The sequence below is a fragment of the Grus americana genome, chromosome 1, assembly GCF_028858705.1.
Source record: "Grus americana isolate bGruAme1 chromosome 1, bGruAme1.mat, whole genome shotgun sequence".
NCBI lineage: Eukaryota > Metazoa > Chordata > Aves > Gruiformes > Gruidae > Grus > Grus americana.
The window spans coordinates 191,797,510-191,820,262 of NC_072852.1; the positions used below are offsets into that span (position 1 = coordinate 191,797,510).

The 22,753-nt window shown below is 41.1% G+C and overlaps 1 protein-coding gene across 2 annotated transcripts in view; it reads left to right on the forward strand.

Moving 5' to 3' along the window:
* The window catches only part of TRPC4 (transient receptor potential cation channel subfamily C member 4), a 170,414-nt gene extending 148,306 nt beyond the window's left edge, over positions 1-22,108 (forward strand). For both annotated transcript variants that reach the window (XM_054812973.1, XM_054812974.1), the window contains 5 exons: positions 1,294-1,489; positions 3,172-3,366; positions 14,366-14,407; positions 16,286-16,375; positions 18,949-22,108. In XM_054812973.1, coding sequence (XP_054668948.1) covers positions 1,294-1,489; positions 3,172-3,366; positions 14,366-14,407; positions 16,286-16,375; positions 18,949-19,665 — 1,240 coding nt within the window. In that variant the 3' untranslated portion in view covers positions 19,666-22,108. The remainder of the gene's footprint in view (positions 1-1,293; positions 1,490-3,171; positions 3,367-14,365; positions 14,408-16,285; positions 16,376-18,948) is intronic.
* Positions 22,109-22,753: the final 645 nt, after the last annotated feature.

Genomic DNA, 22,753 nt, shown 5'->3' on the forward strand with positions numbered 1-22,753 from the left:
GCGATGCCTTATGAGCCTTTTCTGCAGCTGCGAGCAGGGGAGAGTAGTGGTTGTTCGGTTTGTGCTCAGGCAAGTGCAAAGCATGCGAGAGACTCCAGAGCAGTACTTTACCACTCATGTACACTGTTTTAAAGGAGCAGACAGTCAGGACCTAGAGTTTCTATAAGTAAAAGCATACTGCCCTCTCAGGCATCTCCATAGGGCAGCACTGTACTGGGTTTCATGACCAAGTTACATTTCACAGATGATACCGCAGGGTGGGAAAGGGTCTGAAGCCTTAAGCTTTGCCTGGTTCTGGGCAGCGGGTCCCAACGTGCAGGGCTGCCCAGGGTGGTACAAGTCCCAACAGTTCAGCAGCCTCCTGGCTCTGGGTGCAGTGAGGACAGTGCTGGTGGCCCACACGTCCTGTCCGGGTAACCTGCTTCTGGTGTTGGGGTGAGGGAGAGGAGAGAGGCCATGGGGAAAACTCACTCCAATTCATCTCAAGATATGGGACCAGACAGGAAGAAAATTTTGCTCCAAACTTTTCAGGAGCAACTGGGCTAACCAGAGCCCATGCTTATGACACACAGTGTAGCTGAATGTTGTACAAAAGTGAAATTATGTCAGGCTATCTAGTTGCAGAGGATTTTTTTGAAGTTGGTTATTGTTATTTAGCTTCCGAGCCATTGTCCCAAACTTCTCTAAGGCAATACCATATCATTTAGTTATAAAAGCACATTTCATCTGAGGGTGTCATTTTGTCTTTTTAATGTCTCCATTCTTTGCAAAACAAAACATATGCTAATGATAATAATGTCCTAATTATACAACTCCTTTTATCTCAATGGCTCTCAACACAAACTAGAAATTGCATAAACTGACAACACCAAGTAGGTATGAGGATACCGTAATTGTTTTAACATCTTGGTGAAACACAATCGTTAAGTTACTTTTGGATCTTTGTTCTACCCTCTACAGAAAAGGCAAATGGTCAAAATACTTCAAAGGCAGGTGTCCAAAATAATATCTCTAAAACTGTATCTATCCCTCAGAAGTTTGAACAAAATCAGCCTTTTACTCGCAGGCTTATTTATAGATTCGATATTGTATATCTAGAGGCTCAGATTTGAAACATCAAGCCATTGTTTCCCTAGATATATATTCCATATATGTTGCCTATATCGTGATAAGTATCATTCATCTCAATCAAGTCAAGTCAAGGACTTTTTTGTGTTTGGGGTAAAACTGAACAATCTGAAAAGTACATATGTTGTTGTCATACAGCTGTTCCTTTCGGATTTTGTTTTTCAGATTATTTGAAACGCTGCAGTCATTATTCTGGTCTATATTTGGACTCATCAATCTCTATGTGACCAATGTGAAAGCAAGGCATGAATTTACTGAATTTGTTGGGGCCACCATGTTTGGTACCTATAATGTAATCTCTCTGGTTGTTCTACTCAACATGCTAATAGCCATGATGAATAATTCTTACCAGCTTATTGCTGTAAGTTGTTCCTTATCCTTAGATAATTTATAATATATACCTGCTCTCTGTTCCCACATCCCATTTTTCTGGCAGTAGATCTTTTTTACAGACAGAATATTGGAACAAATTCTCTGATTTGCTGTAATTCTTTTGCACTGTTCTGGAAGGACACAGAAACCAGACCCCAGCTGGACTGGATAGAGGGGAATTTCCCCACAACTCTGAATGGGGAAGAGGTGGCCCAGCTGCAGAAGCCAGCTTGTGGGTTGAGAAGGGTGTCCTGAAGCTGCTGGCAAGTGACATGGGCTACAGCCCTACCCAAGCTGCACCGTGCAGGACCTCTCCTGAGAAAAAGACTCTGCCAAAGATTGTTCTGTCTCTACTTTATTTTTAATACATTATATTTATTAACCTTTAAAAGGCTGTTATTTTTGGATTTTTATACAGAGTGAATATACAGTTAATAGAAATTGGATGCCCTTGTTTCATGGACAATTTTGGACCCATTAGAAATTCAAACAAAAGGTCATGACTTCTCATTCAGCAGTGTCCTGTTTTCTCCTTTGATGAACACTGTCTTTATCCTTATCAGAGCTATTGGCTTATTTTTATTTCTCAGCTGTCTATTAAAGAGACTAATGAAAGTAAACACTGATTCAACATATGATAATTCAAATATGATTATGCAGAAAGCAAACAAATAAAAGACTTTACAGCTGTAAGATTTTAAAATGTGCCTTTTTTCTAATCTTGAAATTACAAGTTTTTCCACAAAAGAAATACTGACTACCTGTGTTTCTATAAGGCTAGTTGGCAATGTCTGGTACACAATATCACAACATACTAGCATTCATCAAAACTCAGACTGCAGGTATAATACCTTTCCTACTACAACTTCTACATTACTGTTTTGATTACTGCATATCTGGCTAAATATTAAAGGCTAGGGCTAGACCTATAGTTTAAGTTCTTGGCTACCATGCTTGTCCAAGCCTAATATTAGTGATTTAAACTTCTTGTTCAGCTGCTAGGATTTAGCAGTCTCTCCATCGAGTTTAGTTTTGATTTTTTTCCAAACTTTTCAAAATTATACAATATTATATAGAATCCAAAAGAAATAAAATTTCAAATATTTTTTTTTAAAAAAACAAACAACCCACGACCTATTCCAAATATGTAATTCTGAAGTAGGAGTAAAAAAAGATATCCAACTCAACAGTTTTAAGTAGCCTCATGATGAGTTGGATAACCTATTTGTGAATTTCTGGGACTGACAATTACTAAGAGAGTGCATGAGACTTACAGACTTGTTGAAGCTGCTACACAGCAGAGTAATTAGAGTGATCTGTGTGGAGCTGCTATTATAACAAAACATCTCTTTCAAAAATGTAGCATTTTTCTGCTTGTAATTATTATTTGTTGTTTGAGAGACTTTTAATTATTTAAAAGTCTGTAGCAAGGAAAGAAAGGTTGAAAGTGGATATATACTGTACATGTCTAACATCTCTTAACTGAAGTAAAGCAGTTTAGCTTAGTTTTGTGTTAAAGACCTTCAGTCAAAAGAAGATGCCAGTATTTTAACAAGAAAATTCATTAGTATTTCAGGGTTGTTCTAGTTTTAGGTTTTCAGATTTTTGTAAAGGTTTGTTTCACCTCCTTAATTACGGCAACATCTGTGCTGGTGTGTTTTTTGTGTGCAGGATCATGCAGACATTGAGTGGAAGTTTGCTCGAACAAAACTCTGGATGAGTTACTTTGAAGAAGGAGGAACTCTGCCCACTCCTTTCAATGTCATACCAAGCCCAAAGTCTCTCTGGTATCTGATCAAATGGTTATGGAGACACCTTTGCAAGAAAAAAATTAGAAGAAAGCCTGAAAGTTTTGGAACAATAGGGGTAAGTCCTGTGTTTTACTCTGTCTGTAGTCGTCCCCTTTGCTATATAGATGAGTCTTTCTCAGCCTTATGGAGCATCCAAACTGTCAAATAATGTGCCTATAAGTTAGAGAATAATTCTAGCAGAGAATATTTATTTTTTACATTAATGTAAATGTATTTTGACTTAAGAAATCATATTCTTGTGCAATGACAATATGAACCATGATTGTGCTTCATCTACAGATAATGCAAGAAAGATAAAAAGCAATACAAATATGAGAGATCAGATGTGTATTCTTGTCTACCAATCCCAGGGGTCTGGTTGATGATCTCTACCTCAAGTGTCACAGTTGAAGTATCATTGACATATCATGAACCACAGGCTGGTGTATAAAGTATTCCTCATGGGATATTCCTTCTCTCTCTTTCTCTCTCTCTCTCTGTCCATGTAATGAAATGGTTTTACCATAAAAGCATTCTTACCAAAAGCTGTTCCCATTAAAGAAAACATTTTGAAAGTTAACAGCATTTACTTGGAATCGCTTACTTGAATTTACAGGTAGAGTTATTTTAGAATCACATTGGTACCCTATTCTAATAGTGTTGATTAGCAGTGAAATTTCTAGGAAAAAAGAGGGGGAAAGACACACAATGGGAGCAAGAATAGTCCTGCACCTGGATTCAGCAGATACGTGTGTAATATCTCAGCCACAGACTTTCTCTGGTAGCTGCTGTGGGTAAAGAAGATTTCAGTTTGTCCCTCCTAGCTTTAGCGAGTTGAGATACCTCAGTCAGCAGCACAGTTTTTCTGTATTGTCAGAGGAAATATCCAGGCAACAACCTAACCCACCAACTAAATCTCTCTAGTTTTGTTTTCTGCATTTCACATAGTGAGCGAGTCAGTACCTCAGTAACTAGACTGCATTTAGCCAACTCCAACATAAAGAAAATTATTGTAGGTAAAATGTGGATAATGGTACTTTCCCTATAGCATAGGGATTTGGTGAATATAAATGTTTTCAAGTCTGTTAGGAACTCAGAGAGCAAAGCATTAAGTGAGAGTATGAGAGTGTCATGTGTGGGTGAGGGGAGGAAGAAAGGGTTATAGTTCTCATGCTGTTGACCCTGCTAGCAAAACGTCCATTCATTTCAAAGAGGCCAGGAGAGAAGATACAGCTCTTCACTAGACCATTACTCAATCAGCCTTTTATTTGTATTTCTTCCCAGTTTCTTGAGAAGTAAGTAATAAGGATAGGCTATGCGTATATAGTATAAACAGTTTATGTAGGATATATATGTGTATATATATGTATATAGTGTATATATATGTACATAGTATATAGAGTATATATAGGATATATGATAAAGTGGAAGAGTGACATAAAAACTAGTTCACAATCCTAAGCTGATTTTGTCCTATTTGTGGAAAGCTTCTAATCAGGCTTATTGCAATATCCTGATCTTGTTGGCCAGTATCTACCTTGTGAAAGGAAAATATGCTTCACTTAGCTGTCATACTTGTAGATGGGAAAGAAACAACCAGAAAAGAAAGCTTATAAGAATGAGGATGACATTGAAACAAACCAGTAATAGACTGTGAGAAACACAGAAAAAAACCCTTTAAAATTAATATTAGAAAAGCAGTGAAGAGAGATAAGCAGTTACTCAGATAGAAATAAAAATAAAAGACATGATCTGATCATGAATGGTGAAGAACTTCAAGAATAAGAAATTACTGTGTAACCTAGCAAGGAAGAAAAGTAAATGTAGACACCAACTGAAGGAAAAACTGTGAGATTTTGTTAGAAAGAGAAAATAAAGAGAGTGGTGTACTTGTGGGGGGGGGGAAGAGTGGGCAATGCTTCTAGGCATTTGTTAAACATTTGGTAGGGATGATTAGCTAGGGTAAACTGATAGAGTGATATTGAAATTAATGGAGTGATGCCAGCATATAGCAGCTGAGGATCTAGGGTTGGTTAACACAATATCCCTGTTTGACTGGGACAGATCCAGAATACCCTTATATATCTCAGCCAAACCTTCAGGACAATATTTTCTGTCAGACTTTCCATCCAGGATAAGGTTGGGTTTTTTTCCTTTGTTTCCCTCTCCAGCTGCAGCTCTGGGAGTAAACTCATTCCTGGCTCTGTGGAATAATAGAGAAAGAGGCAGGGTGCTCACAGCCTCATGCTAAATGGCATAGCAAGGAAGGGCATTCAGAAAGATCACCCCCTGGTTCCTGCAGCTGCCTCCTGTTGGGGTACATAAATACCAGCTCCTAGAAATTAGCAGCTTGGGTTTTGGAAAACTGGTGCAGCAAAGGATCAAAGGGCAGGGAGTCTATACACAGACTAGGTGGGAAACTTTTCCAAATAGATTTCTGCGGGGGTTTTTTAATGAAAAAAATACAAAATCCTTAACCCCCAAACTTTTTCATTAATATTTACCAATTTCAAAGAAGCTTTTATTGGGAAAGACTTTTCAGCTTCAGGATGGAATTTCTGTTTGGAGAGAGAAGGAGCAAGTGCTAAGTAAAGCAAATAGCTTGGGCTATGGGAGACCCGTGTTCACTTCTATTCTCCAGTAGATATTTAATTATTTACCTCAAGCAGAAAAGCTCTGACAGGAGAGATTTCAATCTCAAAATCCTTAAGCCCCTGGGGATGTAAGTGCTCTCTTGGGAAAACAGAAGAGATGGAGCTGAACCTAGCTTCCCTATGATTTGAATGTGAACCACTAATTACTGAAATGTTTGGGAGTGGAGGACCGAGATGAGGGAGAGATCTAGGACATTTTTGTTTAATTTCTGTAGAGAAATATTTTTTAAAAAATGGTTTGATGAGAAAAAGTGGAAATCCCAAAGTCTGTGAGACAATACGGCCATATCCATCACTAATTTCCACTACAGAACAGGCACTTAGCTGCAAGTATAGCTGAGATCCCTCTGAAGCACAGGGCTCACCATTCAAGCAACAAGACTTCCAGCTGCCTGTGAGTGGCTGTGGCTGACTAGGCAGACTCAGTCCACATATCTGGGCATCTCATAAAACTTCAAAGTTCTTCAGTTAGCTCCTCAGCTATAACAGAAGCCCCATTAGGGCTACCTGATTTCAGAAAATTTTGCAATTTCTAGGCCCAGTTATGCGCCCGAGCTCCAAACTGGGATAAGATGTGGGTAGGCACTATGCGCTCTAATTTCCACATTAGGAAAATCTGTCCATACCCATCAGAGCATGAGAGTCTCTATTCACTCCAGCAGTCAGGTCTACACACAGTTTGGGTAGATGTAAACCAGATGCTGTTCACTGGATTTTCCCCAAGAGGTGAAGTCATTGCAAAACGAATGGGGACACCATGGTTATCTCACAGTTTGTCCTGGGGGAGTGTGCTGCTTTCTGGTTTTGAAAAACTTCTCATCACCCACAGCTCAGCCTTGGATTCCCAGTATTTCAGTTGTCCCAACAAACTGCATGAAAAATTAAATTTAGAAACTCTATGCCCTTACAGCTGAAGGGAAATGGAGAGTTTTCCCTGCCCTTTGTTTGGAGATCTCAGCTGACAGCTCTCTGACTTCAGCTCACTGGAATCTCCCCTGTAATAACTCTGGCCTCAGAGCTACAAGATAAGCTTTGTTGGGACCTACCTCTTTTCATTGAATCCTGCATTATGAACTCTGATTCCTTTCCTATGACCAGTACTGGGGAAAAAAACATTATAGACTCAGTTTCAGGCTCATTTTCTTACATTGGCTGTATGGATGTATTGGTGCCATGTTGTCTGCAAGGCAGAACTCAGATTTCAAAACATTTTGTTCTGAAGCCTCTAAATGTTAACTGTCCTATTAGGATGCTCTTATCAGCAGTGATGTACTATGGTGTTTTCCAGTAGAAAAAGCAATAGTGTGCATCCAAAGGGTGAGTCAGTGCTAGAGGATACAAAACAGATCATAGACTCATAGAACATCCTGAGTTGGAAGGGACCCATAAGGATCATCGAGTCCAACTTCTGGCTCCACACAAGACCAGCCTGTGGTGGGTTGACCCTGGCTGGGGGCCAGGTGCCCACCAGAGCCACTCTATCACTCCCCTCATTCACCAAACAGGGGAGAAAAGGCATAACGAAAAGCTTGTGGGTCAAGATAAGGACAGGGAGAGATCACTCGCTAATTGTTGTCACGAGCAAAACAGACCAAACTTAGAGAGGGAATTCATCTGATTTATTACTAGGCAAAACAGAGCAGAGGAATGAGAAATAAAATCAAATCTTAAAACACCTCCCCCCACCCCTCCCATCTTCCCGGGCTCAACTTCACTCCCAGCTTCAACCTCCTCCCCCCTCAGCGGCACAGGGGGACGGGGAATGGAGGTTACGGTCAGTTCATCACACGCTGTTTCTGCCGCCTCTTCATCCTCAGGGGGAGGACTCCTTTCATCGTTCCCCTGCTCCAGCATGGAGTCCCTCTCACAGGAGACAGTCCTTCATGAACTTCTCCAATGTGAGTCTCTCCCATGGGGTGCAGACCTTCAGGACCAGACTGCTCCAGCGTGGGTCCCCCACGGGGTCACAAGTCCTGCCAGCAAACCTGCCCTGGCGTGGGCTCCTCTCTCCACGGGTCCACAGGTCCTGCCAGGAGCCTGCTCCAGCCTGGGCTTCCCACAGGGTCACAGTCTCCTTCAGGTGCCTCCACCTGCTCTGGTGTGGGGTCCTCCATGGGCTGCAGGTGGAATCTCTACACCCCCTCATCCTTCCTCCATGGGCTGCAGGGGGACAGCCTGCTTCACCATGGTCTTCACCACGGGCTGCAGGGGGATCTCTGCTCTGGCACCTGGAGCACCTCGTCCCCCTCCTTCTTCACTGACCTTGGTGTCTGCAGAGTTTCTTACATCTTCTCACTCCTCTCTCCAGCTGCAAAAGCTCTCCCTAGCTATTTTTTTCCTTCTTAAATATGTTATCACAGAGGCGCTGATTGGCTTGGCCTTGGGCAGGAGCAGGTCCATCTTGGAGCTGGCATTGGCTCTATCAGACACAGGGGAAGCTTCTAGCAGCTTCTCACAGAAGCCACCCATGTAGCCCCCCCCCCCCCATACATCTTCCCCTCTAGACCCTTCACCATCTTTGTTGTCCTCCTTTGGACACTCTCCAATAGTTTTATGTCCTTTTTGTACTGTGGAGCCCAAAACTGCATGCAGTACTTGAGGTAAGGCCGCACTAGCGCAGCGTGGAGTGGGACAATCGCTTCTCTAGACCGGCTAGCAATGCCGTGCTTGATGCACCCCAGGATACCGCTGGCCTTCCTGGCAGCCTGGGCGCACTGTTGACTCATGTTCAACTTGCTGTCAACCAAGACCCCCAAGTCCCTTTCAGCATGGCTGGTCTCCAACATCTCATCGCCCAGTCTGTATGTATAGCCAGGGTTGCCCCTTCCCAGGTGCAGAATCTGGCACTTGCCCTTGTTAAGCCTCAAGCAGTTGGCGATTGCCCAGTTCTCCAATCTGTCCAGATCTCTCTGCAAGACCTCTGCACCCTCAACGGAATCAACAGCTCCTCCCAATTTGGCGTCATCCGCAAACTTGCTCACAACACCTTCTAGTCCTACAGACAATAGACAGAATGCAGCTGGCTTGTTAAAGATCAAGCATTATATCTGGATAAGAAACCTTAGTACCAAAAACCAGGAATCATGAGCTAGGAATGAATCAAAGATGTATTAAATGTGTCACCCACAATCCACTGTGTGTGTGTATATAAGTGTACATATATATGTATGTACACTTGAAAGTTCATTATATGCAGGGTCAGGATAGTTTGCAGCAGACACGCTTGTGAAAGGATTTATGTGGCTCATATGAAGAAGAAAAACGTCAGTAGAAATAACTACAGCATGATTTCTTGGGATGACCATCTACAGTGCAGCTTATAACAAAGCTATCATGGGAAAGAACAGGGTCTGCATGAAAGTGAGCTGATTAATTTGCTTATGCTTGGATATCAATTCCGCCATCCTAGTGGGTAGTGGAGCCAAGGGGAGCTTTTTCAAGGGACAGGATTTTGCTCCAAAGCTACATGCTGCCCAGCCGTGCTGATGGCAGCAGCTCTAGCCACAGCTACAGCTGAAGGAAGGCCAGGATGCTTACATGTGATTTACTAGTACTTCAGCTCTGCTATTAATCAGAGATCGTCTACCTTTCACATTTCAGCACATTTTTATTTTCTGTCATTTTGACATATCCCAGGTATGCAGCATTCTCTTTAGCTATTATCACGAAGTATCTCCTACACTTAAAACTGAAATAACAATGTGTGCTGCTCTTTATATATATATAGCAGTTCTGTTAACTTTGTCAGCTCACCTTTACAAAAACCAGATTAGTAATGTAATTCTATTGATTAGGCTGAAGTTCTGACTGCCCAAGGCCTTTGGGTATCTCAAGGCTACTCCTGTTGGCCATCTGAAATCCATTGCTATTTCAAAATAGAAGACATGTAAGAAAAGAAACCCAAATCCCACTGGAGTATATGGTACTATTTTCCTCAAATTACATTCCACTTTATGTCTGATCAGTCGCCAAAAAGTGTTTTACAGATAATTTTAAGTATTTCAGAGGAAAAAATGGAAAGGATTGTCAGGGATATCTTCAGTAATATTTTTTTGTGCATTTGATGTTTAGATAAACAGTTACCTCTTTTCTAGCTATCCATATTTTTATGTCATTTTTCCAAGCAACCTACATGATAATTTTTATTATTTGTCAGAGAAAATCTTCTTTCCCCTTCTGTAATTCTTTGTTCTCTGAGTGGAAAATGATGCAACTCCTAAGTCAATATAAGTATTTTGTATTTTCCTTGTAATGTGTGTTATTGAAAGTTGAGTAAAGAAATAACAGCTTCCACCTGGAATGGAAATCAATAATCTGGAGTGTTTGTTGTATAGCCAAGGACCATCTCATGGGGAAACCTCTTTGTCAACACAGATAAGTTCTTACCCTTTTTATGGGATGCTTCTATTCAAGATGAGGAATATATCCCATGACTTCAGACAACCTTTACATTTTCTGGGCCTTTATCACTAAGCAATTTGAGGTCAAATACAGACATTAAATTTGAATTCCTGATTTATAAAAGATATAATTTTGATAAAATACTTCAAAGAAAATAATTTAACATCAAATTTTTGACTGCTAAAGAGATTTTTCTTCCAAACAATAATAATTACTAGCAGTGGCATAAGCAGGAAGACCAAAATAATTATCACTACTAGTAGAATTACTGTTAGAGCTTCCTAGAAGATATTAGTGCTCCCTTTGGAAAGTGATAAAAGTATCCCGTTTAATTTCATGATCTCATACAACATTGTCATCAGAAGAGTGTTTCTTCCCCTGTTGCTATTTTTACTCAGATTTAACTTTTATCCCTTTGTCAGCCATAGCTTTCAACGCTTCTTCATGCACATAGCACAGTGGTTACTTGAAACAAATTTTGAACAACCATAAATTAGACTATGACCAGGTAGAGGAAAGCAGGCTGAGAACTAAATAAGGACAATATGAGTGTTAATTCCATTTTGTTTATAGTGAATAGCTTGATTTTCAGATGTGTTTCAAGCAAAGATTCATTGTGCTTTCAGAAGGAATCAAAAGGCAATTATGAATTGGAAACTGAATCTGAACATTTAAATAGGAGATAGAGAACTGATGGGGGTAATAACTTTGATAGATTATGTGTACACATAATTCCCTGTTCAATATGTATTTGTTGGTGTATGAAAACACACTATTAAATGCATTCTCTTTCAGCTTCTCAGTGGTATGGATTGACAACAATTAAGTGCAGTAGAACTGTTCTGGACACGCTACTATACTACACAAATAAATTTGTTTACATAGTCATACCAAATTGCACTTTTTGAAATTGCATTGAGTGGAAAATCCACAATCTGTGTTTCTGGGAGTTTCAGAATCGGTTGCGAAATAAGTATAAATCTGGTTTAGCTATTTCTTGTTATGGGTACAGAATTAAACCTATGCATTTATTTCACATTTTGATGTAAAATAAAGCAGAGCAGACAGCAACTGCAGAAAGTATTCTTCAAGACAAGAGTCAGCACTTCTTTTATTTATAGCAGTTATTAGCTTTACCTGAAGTGTGTTTCAATTACACCTTAAAGTGTTTTTTCCCTTTACCTCTGAGTCAGATCTGTTGTTGAGAGCACTCTTAGCCATGGACTCCCTGAGTGCTCTCTCAGCAGGAATGAAACATCTCCATCGTGTGGTCAAGTGCGAAAAAAAATCAGAAAATTAAACCTGGCCAAGGACGAGTGGTGGGAGGGTATTGGCCTTCCCGCGGCTACCTTGCCCCCTCCAGCCCCAGCGGTGGGCAAGCTCGCCCGCCCCTCCACCTTAAACACAAGGAATTTCCACCTTCTCTTTGGATGAGGCATAGATGCACGAACACGATCTGGAAAAACACTGAAGATGTTTATGTATGAAGCCCTAGCCCACGGTATCTATGCAGAGTGATTAGGAAATAATGATTTTCCCATTTCTATTAGTTTTTGCCAAGCCCAACCACCCAGCTACTGCATCCCTCTAATTAATTACAAACAAGAAATCAACCTGAAGTGTAAACTGATTCCGAGTACAGGGAAATTGTTAAGTATGAATTGCCATTCAGTTTCAAGTAAAAGAAGATGGCAAAATACCTTACTATGCCTGCCTCGTTATGCAACTGAGGTCAATCTTAACAAGTCCCTTGGATGTCCTTTTATCCTGTTTTAAGATGCTGTAAGTGTTCTCTTTTGTAGAAGTAGAATCAGTGGTCAGACACCTTCTTTTCGCACTAGCGGCAGATATAAGAACTCAAGTTAAAATTGTAAGTCTTTCACCAGTCAGGGATAATTAAGGTAGAGACTAGGGAGATGTGACTCAGTATGCTATTAAGGACAACAGTAAATCAAGAACAAAGTAATTCAGAGCTTTTTTTTCCCCATCATCTTCTGGACAGCCCTTGGGTATGGCAGTAAAATCTAATGCAGCACTTGCTTGAAGCCTGTACCATGCTTTCAGCCTACCGCACTGCTTTTGGCTGTTCCTCTTCAGAGTTACTATCCCTCTTACACTCCCTGCTTACCAACACCAAATTCTGCATTACAGGCTAAGTTTCTTTCTTCCATACCCCGGTCTGTGACCAAGTGCTTTTAACAGGGAACTGAACAGGAAATTTTTTTCTTTAATATGGTTTTATAGTGCAGGTTTTGGTTAGCTCTATTTTAAATGAAACATTAGGAACCACAGCAAGTGTCTGGCTAACACCATGTTTGCATCAAGCTTTTCTCAATTCAGTAAAATATGCTTCAGCCTGTGCAAGTGAGACATGTGATCACATTGTTCCCTTTCTATCTCAGGTCAGTGATTTGGGGCTCTGCAAGCAGAGACCTAGCTACCCCACCACATCCATGCCAAAGCTAGAATAGCAGCACATTGATGATACAGTCAGAGCCTGAGCTAATTGCTTCATTATTACTTCATTCATATCATCTTGAGTGCCATCATGTGGCATGTACAGGACAAGCAGGTGATCAGGCCCAGTCAGCATGGGTTTATGAAAGGCAGGTCCTGCTTCACTAACCTGATCTCCTTCTATGACAAGGTGACCCACTTAGTGGATGAGGGAAAGGCTGTGGATGTTGTCTACCTGGACTTCAGTAAAGCCTTTGGCACCGTTTCCCACAGCATTCTCCTGGAGAAACTGAAACGGGAGTATGCTTTGCTGGGTAAAAAACTGCTTGAATGTCTGGCCCATTGTGATGAATAGAATTAAATCCATTTGGTGGCGGTCACAAGCAGTGTTCCCCAGGGCTCAGTACTGGGGCCAGTTCTCTTTAACATCTTTATCAGTGACCTGGATGAGGGGATCGAGTGCACCCTCAGGCAGTTTGTAGACAACACCAAGTTGGGTGGGAGTGTTGATCTGCTTGAAAGTAGGAAGACACTGCAGAGGGATCTGGACAGGCTGGATCAATGGGCTGAGGCCAATTGTATGAGGTTCAGCAAGGTCATGTGCCAGGTCCTGCACTTCGGTCACAACAATCCCATGCAACGCTACAGGCTTGGGGAAGAGTGTCTGGAAAGCTGCCCAGAGAAAAAGGACCTGGGAGTGTTGGTCGACAGCCAGCTGAATATGAGCCGGCAGTGTGCCCAGGTGGCCAAGAAGGCCAACAGCATCCTGACTTGTATCAGGAATAGCGTGGCCAGCAGGACTAGGGAAGTGATTATCCCCCTGTACTTGGCACTGGTGAGGCCGCACCTCTAATCCTGTGGTCAGTTTTGGGCCTCTCACTACAAGAAGGACATTGAGGTACTGGAGCATGTCCAGAGAAGGGCAATGAAGCTGGTGAAGGGTCTAGAGCACAAGTCCTGTGAGGAGCGGCTGAGGGAACAGAGATTGTTTAGCCTGGAGAAAAGGAGGCTGAGGGGAGACCTTCTTGCTCTCTACAACTCCCTGAAAGGAGGTTGTAGCCAGGTGGCTGTTGGTCTCTTCTCCCAAGTAACAAGTGACAGGATGAGAGAAAAGGCCTCAAGTTGTTTCAGGGGAGGTTTAGATTGGATATTAGGAAAAATTTCTTCACCAAAAGGTTTGTCACTCACTGGAACAGGCTGCGCAGGGAAGTGGTTGAGTCCGCCCTCCCTGGAGGTATTTAAAAGATGTGTAAATGTGGTGCTTAGGGACATGGTTTAGTGGTGAACTTGGCAGTGTTAGGTTAACAGTTGAATTTGATGATCTTAAAGGTCTTTTCCAACCCAAATGATTCTATGATTCTATGATTCTAATAACAACATTCTCCTGTCGGTAAATCTAATGGCAGGCTTTGCTCCAATACTGCCATTTTTCAACAGACTTTCAACCATCTATCTCAGCTTGCTAGATACCACATATTGCACAGACCTGCTGTTTTGCTATGCTGTATTTTACTATCAGACACGGATTCATATTTTTTTGTTCTTTTCTTTTCTTTTTTTCAGAGGCGTGCAGCTGACAATCTGAGAAGACATCACCAATACCAGGTACAGGCCCATGTTTATTTTTTGTGCAATTATTTTTCTATGCCTCCAAAAAGTCTTCAGGAGGGAAAAAAGGAAGAATTTCATGAGAAAGCAGGAAAAAAAAAAGAAAATTAAAAAACCACAAAATGCATACTTACTTCATCCTCAGCATAGTATTTTTGGTATTCAAGCAACAGCATTTGAGAAGTAGTGTTGTCTACTTTCGCGGTGCAAGAGGATGTTTCGTAGAGCAATAATATACTAACCAGTGTTTTGTCCGCTGTATCATGGATTGCCTTTAGAAAAGGAAACACATAGTCCCATCTCCCTGCTGGGATTTGTCAGGATCAGATGTGTGGCTCACTGACAACCCCCATCAGAACCTGCTCTCCAGCTCTGGTCCCCCACAGACAACTTCCTGTCACTTAATAACCCTTCTGCCAAGATCCCCTGTAAGCTGTTCTTCCTTCTTCCTGCCTCAGTCTTTGATTTTTTTGAGATTCATCTAGCACAAGGAATAATTTTCAGATTTCTTTTCAATTTTTTTTGTGTTATAAGAGCTGCAAGTTAACCAAGACATGGGCTGTACCCTTGTAGGTTTGGTATTTAATGGATTCCATATGGTAAATGACTAGGTAAACTAGGACTTTTCCAACCTGAAAAAGAGACAGCTGTGGGAAGTACAACAGGGATCTATAAAATCATGGGGAAGGTGAACATAGAGCAGCTGTTTACCATCTATCCTCAAACTGAATACCAGACGTACTACACTGCATTAATAAGACTGTAGGCAGCACTTTGAGGAACTGATTATTCTCCTCCAGTCCACACGTTTAAGACTGCATCTGGAGCAATGTGTCCTGTTTTGGGGCCCCCCACTACAAGAGAGATGTTAACAAACTGGAAGAAATCCAGCAAAGGGCCACCAAGATGGTTAGAGGGCTGACATAAAAGGAGGAATTTGGGATAGAGTGATGGGCCATCTTGTCCGGACAGTGTTTTTGTCTAGATGCACCTGTTGCCAGTAAAGTTTGGACCAGATGAGGTCCCTTCTAACCTGGTATTCTATGATTCTATGATTCTAATTGCTGTCTTCAGTAATACAGTGGATGGTTAGAGAGAAGAGGGAGGCAGATTTTTCTTGGAGGTGCACAGGAAAAGAACAGGAGTCAATGGACACAAGTTGCAAGAATGGATACTCTGTAAGGAAAACCATCATCACAGTGAGGGTAGTACAGAGTTGGAAAAAGTTGCTCAAGGAGGCTGCTGCATTTTCACTCTTGGAGATATTCAGAACTTGACTGGACATGGCCCTGAGCTGGATCAGACAGCCTCCAGGTATCCCTTCCACCCTAAATAATTTTAGGATTCTTAGAAGGAGAAGGCAACAAAGGAAACTATCAGAGAGCAGGTTAAAAATAAGCAAAACCCCAAATGGAATCTTATTCCAGCTATACCATGGATTTCATTGGCAGAGGATTTGTGGATGCTGAAAGTTTCATGAGTTCAAAACACACAGGAAAACCTGTCACAGCCCATTAAACCTAGAACTATCATTTCTCATTCAGAAAGTCTCTGAATCTCACATCGCAGGAGGCTTGGGAGAGCATAGCTGGAAATAAAATTATACAACTGCACTAGACTTACACCCTTCATGAGACATCAGCTCATTGTCATGTTCCTGGCATGAGACATACCTTTGGTGAAACCTGACTCAGTCATTCTCAAGATAATTACCACCACTGCTTTCCACTGAAAAGCAGAACAAATTTTCACTGAGATTAAAGTTTTATACATTTTTGTCATGTTCCTAAAGCAACAAGAAGTCCAAGCAGGCCCAGTGAGTGTAGATTTAGTAACTAATACCAAGAAAGCTAACACAAAATTTTATATTTTTAGGAAGTTATGAGAAATCTGGTTAAGAGATATGTTGCAGCAATGATAAGAGATGCCAAAACTGAAGAAGGACTGACAGAAGAAAATTTTAAGGTATGTGATAATTTATATGTTTACAGGTGTTTTAGTAAGATATTATAAGACTGTGAAGCATATTTCTCAAACTCCTCAGTTTTTCAGGCAGTATGTATGTTGCTTCCTAGAACACTGTCTATACCCTGATGGACCACACACAGATAATATTGTACATAGTATCCAGCAAGTCTTCTTTTTTCTTTAGATGGAGAAATAATCAGTTTTATCTGCTAGTTTGAATTGTGTCCATGTAAAGGGGACACCCAAGTGGGACTAAGTGCATGTAGCAACATACTTGCTAAAACAAGATGCAAATAGTTTCAGCACCACAGGAAATAGAATTTTTCTGTTATAGAGGGCTGTTGTGCATTTATTTGAATACAGAACACCTTTTGACCTTAAAGATGGAAACTTAACTAAGCAGTCAAATATTAAAATCCTTTGACACCGATGAAGTGAACAGGGCCATATGTATCACAACACTTACATCCATCACTCTATTTCTAGCATCAAACTTTTTTGTCACTATTGGCGCCTCAAACTCCAGACATTCAAACTGATATTCATCTACCTCAGCTTACGCACGCAGAAGATACAGTCAGAGCCTGAGCTAATTGCTTCATTATTACTTCATTCATACCATCTTGAGTGCCATCATGTGGCATGTACAGGACAAGCAGGTGATCAGGCCCAGTCAGCATGGGTTTATGAAAGGCAGGTCCTGCTTCACTAACCTGATCTCCTTCTATGACAAGGTGACCCACTTAGTGGATGAGGGAAAGGCTGTGGATGTTGTCTACCTGGACTTTAGTAAAGCCTTTGACACCGTTTCCCGCAGCATTCTCCTGGAGAAACTGAAACGGGAGTATGCTTTGCTGGGTAAAAAACTGCTTGAATTTCTGGCCCAAAGAGTTGTGGTGAATGGAGTTAAATCCATTTGGTGGCCAGTCACAAGTGGTGTTCCCCAGGGCTCAGTACTGGGGCCAGTTCTCTTTAACATCTTTATCAGTGACCTGGATGAGGGGATCGAGTGCACCCTCAGGCAGTTTGTAGACAACACCAAGTTGGGTGGGAGTGTTGATCTGCTTGAAAGTAGGAAGACACTGCAGAGGGATCTGGACAGGCTGGATCAATGGGCTGAGGCCAATTGTATGAGGTTCAACAAGGTCATGTGCCAGGTCCTGCACTTCGGTCACAACAATCCCATGCAACGCTACAGGCTTGGGGAAGAGTGTCTGGAAAGCTGCCCAGAGAAAAAGGACCTGGGAGTGTTGGTCGACAGCCAGCTGAATATGAGCCGGCAGTGTGCCCAGGTGGCCAAGAAGGCCAACAGCATCCTGACTTGTATCAGGAATAGCGTGGCCAGCAGGACTAGGGAAGTGATTATCCCCCTGTACTTGGCACTGGTGAGGCCGCACCTCTAATCCTGTGGTCAGTTTTGGGCCTCTCACTACAAGAAGGACATTGAGGTACTGGAGCATGTCCAGAGAAGGGCAATGAAGCTGGTGAAGGGTCTAGAGCACAAGTCCTGTGAGGAGCGGCTGAGGGAACAGAGATTGTTTAGCCTGGAGAAAAGGAGGCTGAGGGGAGACCTTCTTGCTCTCTACAACTCCCTGAAAGGAGGTTGTAGCCAGGTGGCTGTTGGTCTCTTCTCCCAAGTAACAAGTGACAGGATGAGAGAAAAGGCCTCAAGTTGTTTCAGGGGAGGTTTAGATTGGATATTAGGAAAAATTTCTTCACCAAAAGGTTTGTCACTCACTGGAACAGGCTGCGCAGGGAAGTGGTTGAGTCCGCCCTCCCTGGAGGTATTTAAAAGATGTGTAAATGTGGTGCTTAGGGACATGGTTTAGTGGTGAACTTGGCAGTGTTAGGTTAATGGCTGGAGTTGATCATCTTAAAGGTCTTTTCCAACCCAAATGGTTCTATGATTGTATGATTATCTCTTTAAAGAAAATGAAGAGAAATAGGGACCTCCTGAAGGCAAGTTGCCTTCTCCTGAGACAGGCCATTAAGAGACAGAGGTTGCACTGGCTGAAAGCCGCCTGCAATGGTTATGTCTGACTTAGCTGCTAGCTGCCAAACATCTAGTGGAAACACAGAAAGTCCTGCCTGCACTGCTACTCACAGGGAAGCATGCACACATGTGTATGCCTTCTGTGTGCATGCGTCCTGTCCCCAACCTGTGTGTGTGTGTGTGTGTGTGTGTGTGTGTGTGTCAAGAATGATGTCAACAGCTGATTGAAATGCTGTTACTATGATGGGATAATATTGTCTATCAGATTGGCTGTAGGTCTTCCGTTTGTCCATGCTCCTTCCTCCACCACTGCTGGTGGTTTCCATGAGTAGTCTAGGTTAACGCACATTTCTTCTGAAGTTTTCTCTGATAAAATTGCTGATCACTTTTCTGTCTCACCTGGAAGATCCATTAGACAGAGTCTGCAAAGCACCTTGAAGTTGACATGTATTATCCAGATGGTGAAGTTTATTACTGATGCCTACCATAAGCCTTTTTTTATCTTCTTTTAATTACAAGAGGAAAAGTCAAATTAGCTTTCATGCTCTGACATTTCATCTTTCTTCCTAATTTTTAGGAGTTAAAACAAGATATTTCCAGCTTTCGTTTTGAAGTCCTGGGTTTGTTAAAAGGAAGCAAGCTGTCTAATTTGCAGAATCCAAAGATGAACAAAGATGCTGCCTCTCTGTCAGAAAATGAAGAAAATAGTGAGAGTGAAGGAAACAAGAAAGGAAAGAAAAAGACCTTCAGCCTTTTTGACATAACAACGATGATTCACCCAAGATCAGCCACTATTGCTTCTGAAGCACATAATGTAAGCAATGGCTCAGCAATGATGGTGTCAGAGTCCACTAAGGAGAAACAAAAGCGTGTGAATTTTGTAACAGACATAAAAAATTTTGGGTTATTTCACAGACGATCAAAAACAAACTCTGTGGAGCAGAGTACAAATAAAATATACACCGTTTCTGAAGAAGTTTCCCGTCAACAGGCAGAAGAACAATGTGAGAAAACTGCTGAACTGGAAGAGGGAGAACTGACCATGAACTGTGAATTAAACGTCCAAAGTCCTGATGAAAAATGCGTGGTAGCTGAATCACAAAATAACAACGACTCTTCAGATTCCCGGGAAGAGGGAAGTGTTTGTGCTTCACAAATGGAGAAAATGGAGTTACAGAACTCAGAACCAGCCACACTGCAGGATCAGCTGGACAAGGAGTTGGACATTAGTATTGACTGTGATGGGACACAGGAAACAATTGACCAGGGTGATTATGTGATAACAAGGTTGTGATGCTTACAGGAGGAAGCATTTACAAATATATATATTTTGCATAGTGCTTGGGGGGGGGAGGGATGTTTTAAGAATTATATTAGCAAATGCAGAATTACACTTTATAGTACTCAACTGTGGCACATGATCTTGTAACATAGCAGTCCAGAGAAAGATAATACGGGGACCTTCTGTTTTGTAGCCTGCTTTAGCTTTCACGATTTGTTTTACATTTTTTAATAAATGGAAGCATCTTGTATTCTTGTACTGTTGCAATAACCCACAGAAACTTTTTAGCTATCTTTTTCAATTACAACAAATGCAATTTCTCTCATATGATAGTTGACTCCTATGATAAATATTTTTCTATGCAAATAAAAAGTAGCTTAAGAGACTTGTAAGCCTTTATTTAACTTTGTAGGTTCTTAAAAGATTCTGGGCACCATAATAATCATAAGCGGCTCCTGTCAGCATAATTCATGTCAAGCTATCAGAATCATTTATTTAAATTGCTACAACCTTGATTTGCTTCAAAAGCTATACAGAATCAAAAGATAAAGTATGTTCTTTTATTTATTGAAGGAATATGAATACTTGTAAATTATGAAAGATCAGTCTATTTGATTATTTAATTACAGCTTCTCCCTCCCAGCAAGAGGATTATCACCGTCCTGATACCATTGTTAGAAATGCATTTGCAGGATTTGAAGACTGTAAAAAAAATGTTTCTTATAGTAAAAGAAATATCTGTGGCTTGCTAAAAACTGATGGCGGATTACTCCCCGGAAATCCGTAATCACAACAGCTACTGCTTCTTCAACCATTTATTTTTCCAAACGTGGACAACCTATGCACTTTAATATTCAACTGCTTATTTGTTTTTGCCTTCATAATACACTTGTTTTTGCTAAGAGAAAGATACTTCAGGAATAAACAAACATACAATGATCCCATGAGTACTTGGAAAAATATGACAATTTGTTGAGAAGTTTTGAAAGACAAGCCTTAAGAGAGTTTCTATGACAATTGCAGAGTTTGGGGGAACCTGATTGGAGGTTTTATAAAAAATACTTAGACATTTAAGTGTATAAAGAAAACCTAATAGTATTTTTCATAACTGATGAGTGACTTACTGTCTTAGTCAAAACCAATATTTTTAAAATTAAACAGTCTGTTTCTTTTTAATCAGTGACTGGTGTCCTACATTATTAAAAATGTAATTTTACAACTGACCTAAGAATGACTACCCTTGGACTCTCAGCACCATCCTTCTCCTCCCTTGGAAACTCATGAATATACCAGATCAATGTGGTCGTTTCATTCTTAACTTCCCTAGCCCTGCCATGATAGATTTTTTGTAGTTCATACTAGCCTATATTAAGGAACCTCCAGATGCATAGAGTATATTTACATTGCAGGTGGAATCCATCACATGCAACTCCCACCTTGTAGGACTTGACATAAAGCCATACCATTCTGGATCTAAATTATCCTGGTACTGAACTGAGTTTTGAAAATCTAGACAAACCCCTCTCATCTCTACACTTTTAGGTGAGTTTTCCAGCTCTACTTTACATATGTGCTATTCCCTCTGAGCTCACATATTGAAAGCTTCCTTCCTGCACATCTATCTGTGCCATGGCACCTAGGAGTGAATTAGTTGAACCAAAATGGAAAATATGAGCAGTAATTGGAAAATTGTATAGTTTTGCAACAATGCATTCAAACGACATTTGATTGCTAAGATACGGTTTATTTCCACCTAGGCCTCTTGACTTCTCTGTGGACTCCCTTTCCTTCACATCTCTCTCCTTGTCCATCTTTAGATTGTGAGCTCCTTGGGGCAGGGCCTGTAGCTTTTCTGTTTGGAAAGGACCTGAATTATTACAAGCATAACAATAAATAAATAATAATAATAATGGTGGAATACCTTCATATCATTTTTACTAGGTCAACTCTTTTAGAAAGTTCTCTTTTCTACTATAACATTTGTGCTAAGAATGACATAAAGGCAATGTGTCACATGTTGTCACAAAGTTCTCTATATCCCAGTTAACGATCCTTCACCACTGATTTCACTTTCTCATTCTTCATCATGGTTTGTAATACCTTGGAGTCCTAAGCTCTACTACCCTTTCACTAGCCAAATTCAAAACAAATGGTCCTTGCTCCAAAGAGCTGTCAATGCATTCCAGCCATGTGGTTTCACTCCAGACAAAATGTGCCTGAGTGGGGTATTTATAATGCCACCAGCACCATTATCAGAACAAGTTCACTACCACAGGTCGAAGAGCTCTGCATATTATTCTACCATTGTAAGAGCCTGAAGTTCCCAACAGGGGAAAAACATAGGACAGTTAACCTGAAACATCACCCATGCGGTCACATCATGACCCCACTGTACTGGGAGTCAGTCTAAGCCGTGGAGTAGATACAAGACAGAACAGCAAAGGCAGCGCAGGTGGGCAAGATACTTAGGTATAGGGCTATGACATTGTATTGCACAGCAATAGGTGGTCAGTCTTTTGCTGTCTTTTTTCTTTCTTTTACAACCAATATTGAAATGAAGGTCTATTAAATAAAGCATACTTCAAATCAATATTGGGTCTATTTTTATGTGATTCTTAGGCATCGAAGCCTGACACCAATAAGGACTTGGTCCCATTCCATTTAAATTTAATGGCAAATAGGCACCTCATTCTTTGGAAACAGGTAAGAGCCCAGAATATGTCCAAACTGGAAATGGTGGTGAATGTAACAGCTTTGCAGACAGCCAAAAAACCCGCTTCTCGTTGGATGCCTCCAAGAGGACATCTGTGCCAAGAAAGATTTAGAGGTCCACAGAACAAGGTTTGTCACGCCACAGCAGAGGCATTATTAAGCTTTGCAAAGCTGAGCATACTTTCTGCTCAAGAGAAATAAAAGGTTCAAACCTACCCATCCCTGCCTGCAGCCTCCATTAACATCAGTATAGGAGGAACACAAAAAACCCCAGGATATAAACCTCTATAATAGACAGTCTTTTGAAGCAGAGCTTAAAATCATGAAATGTGTCAAGGAGTTAGAAAATTGTCTAAATACAAAGGGGTTTAATCCCAATATTAGGTTG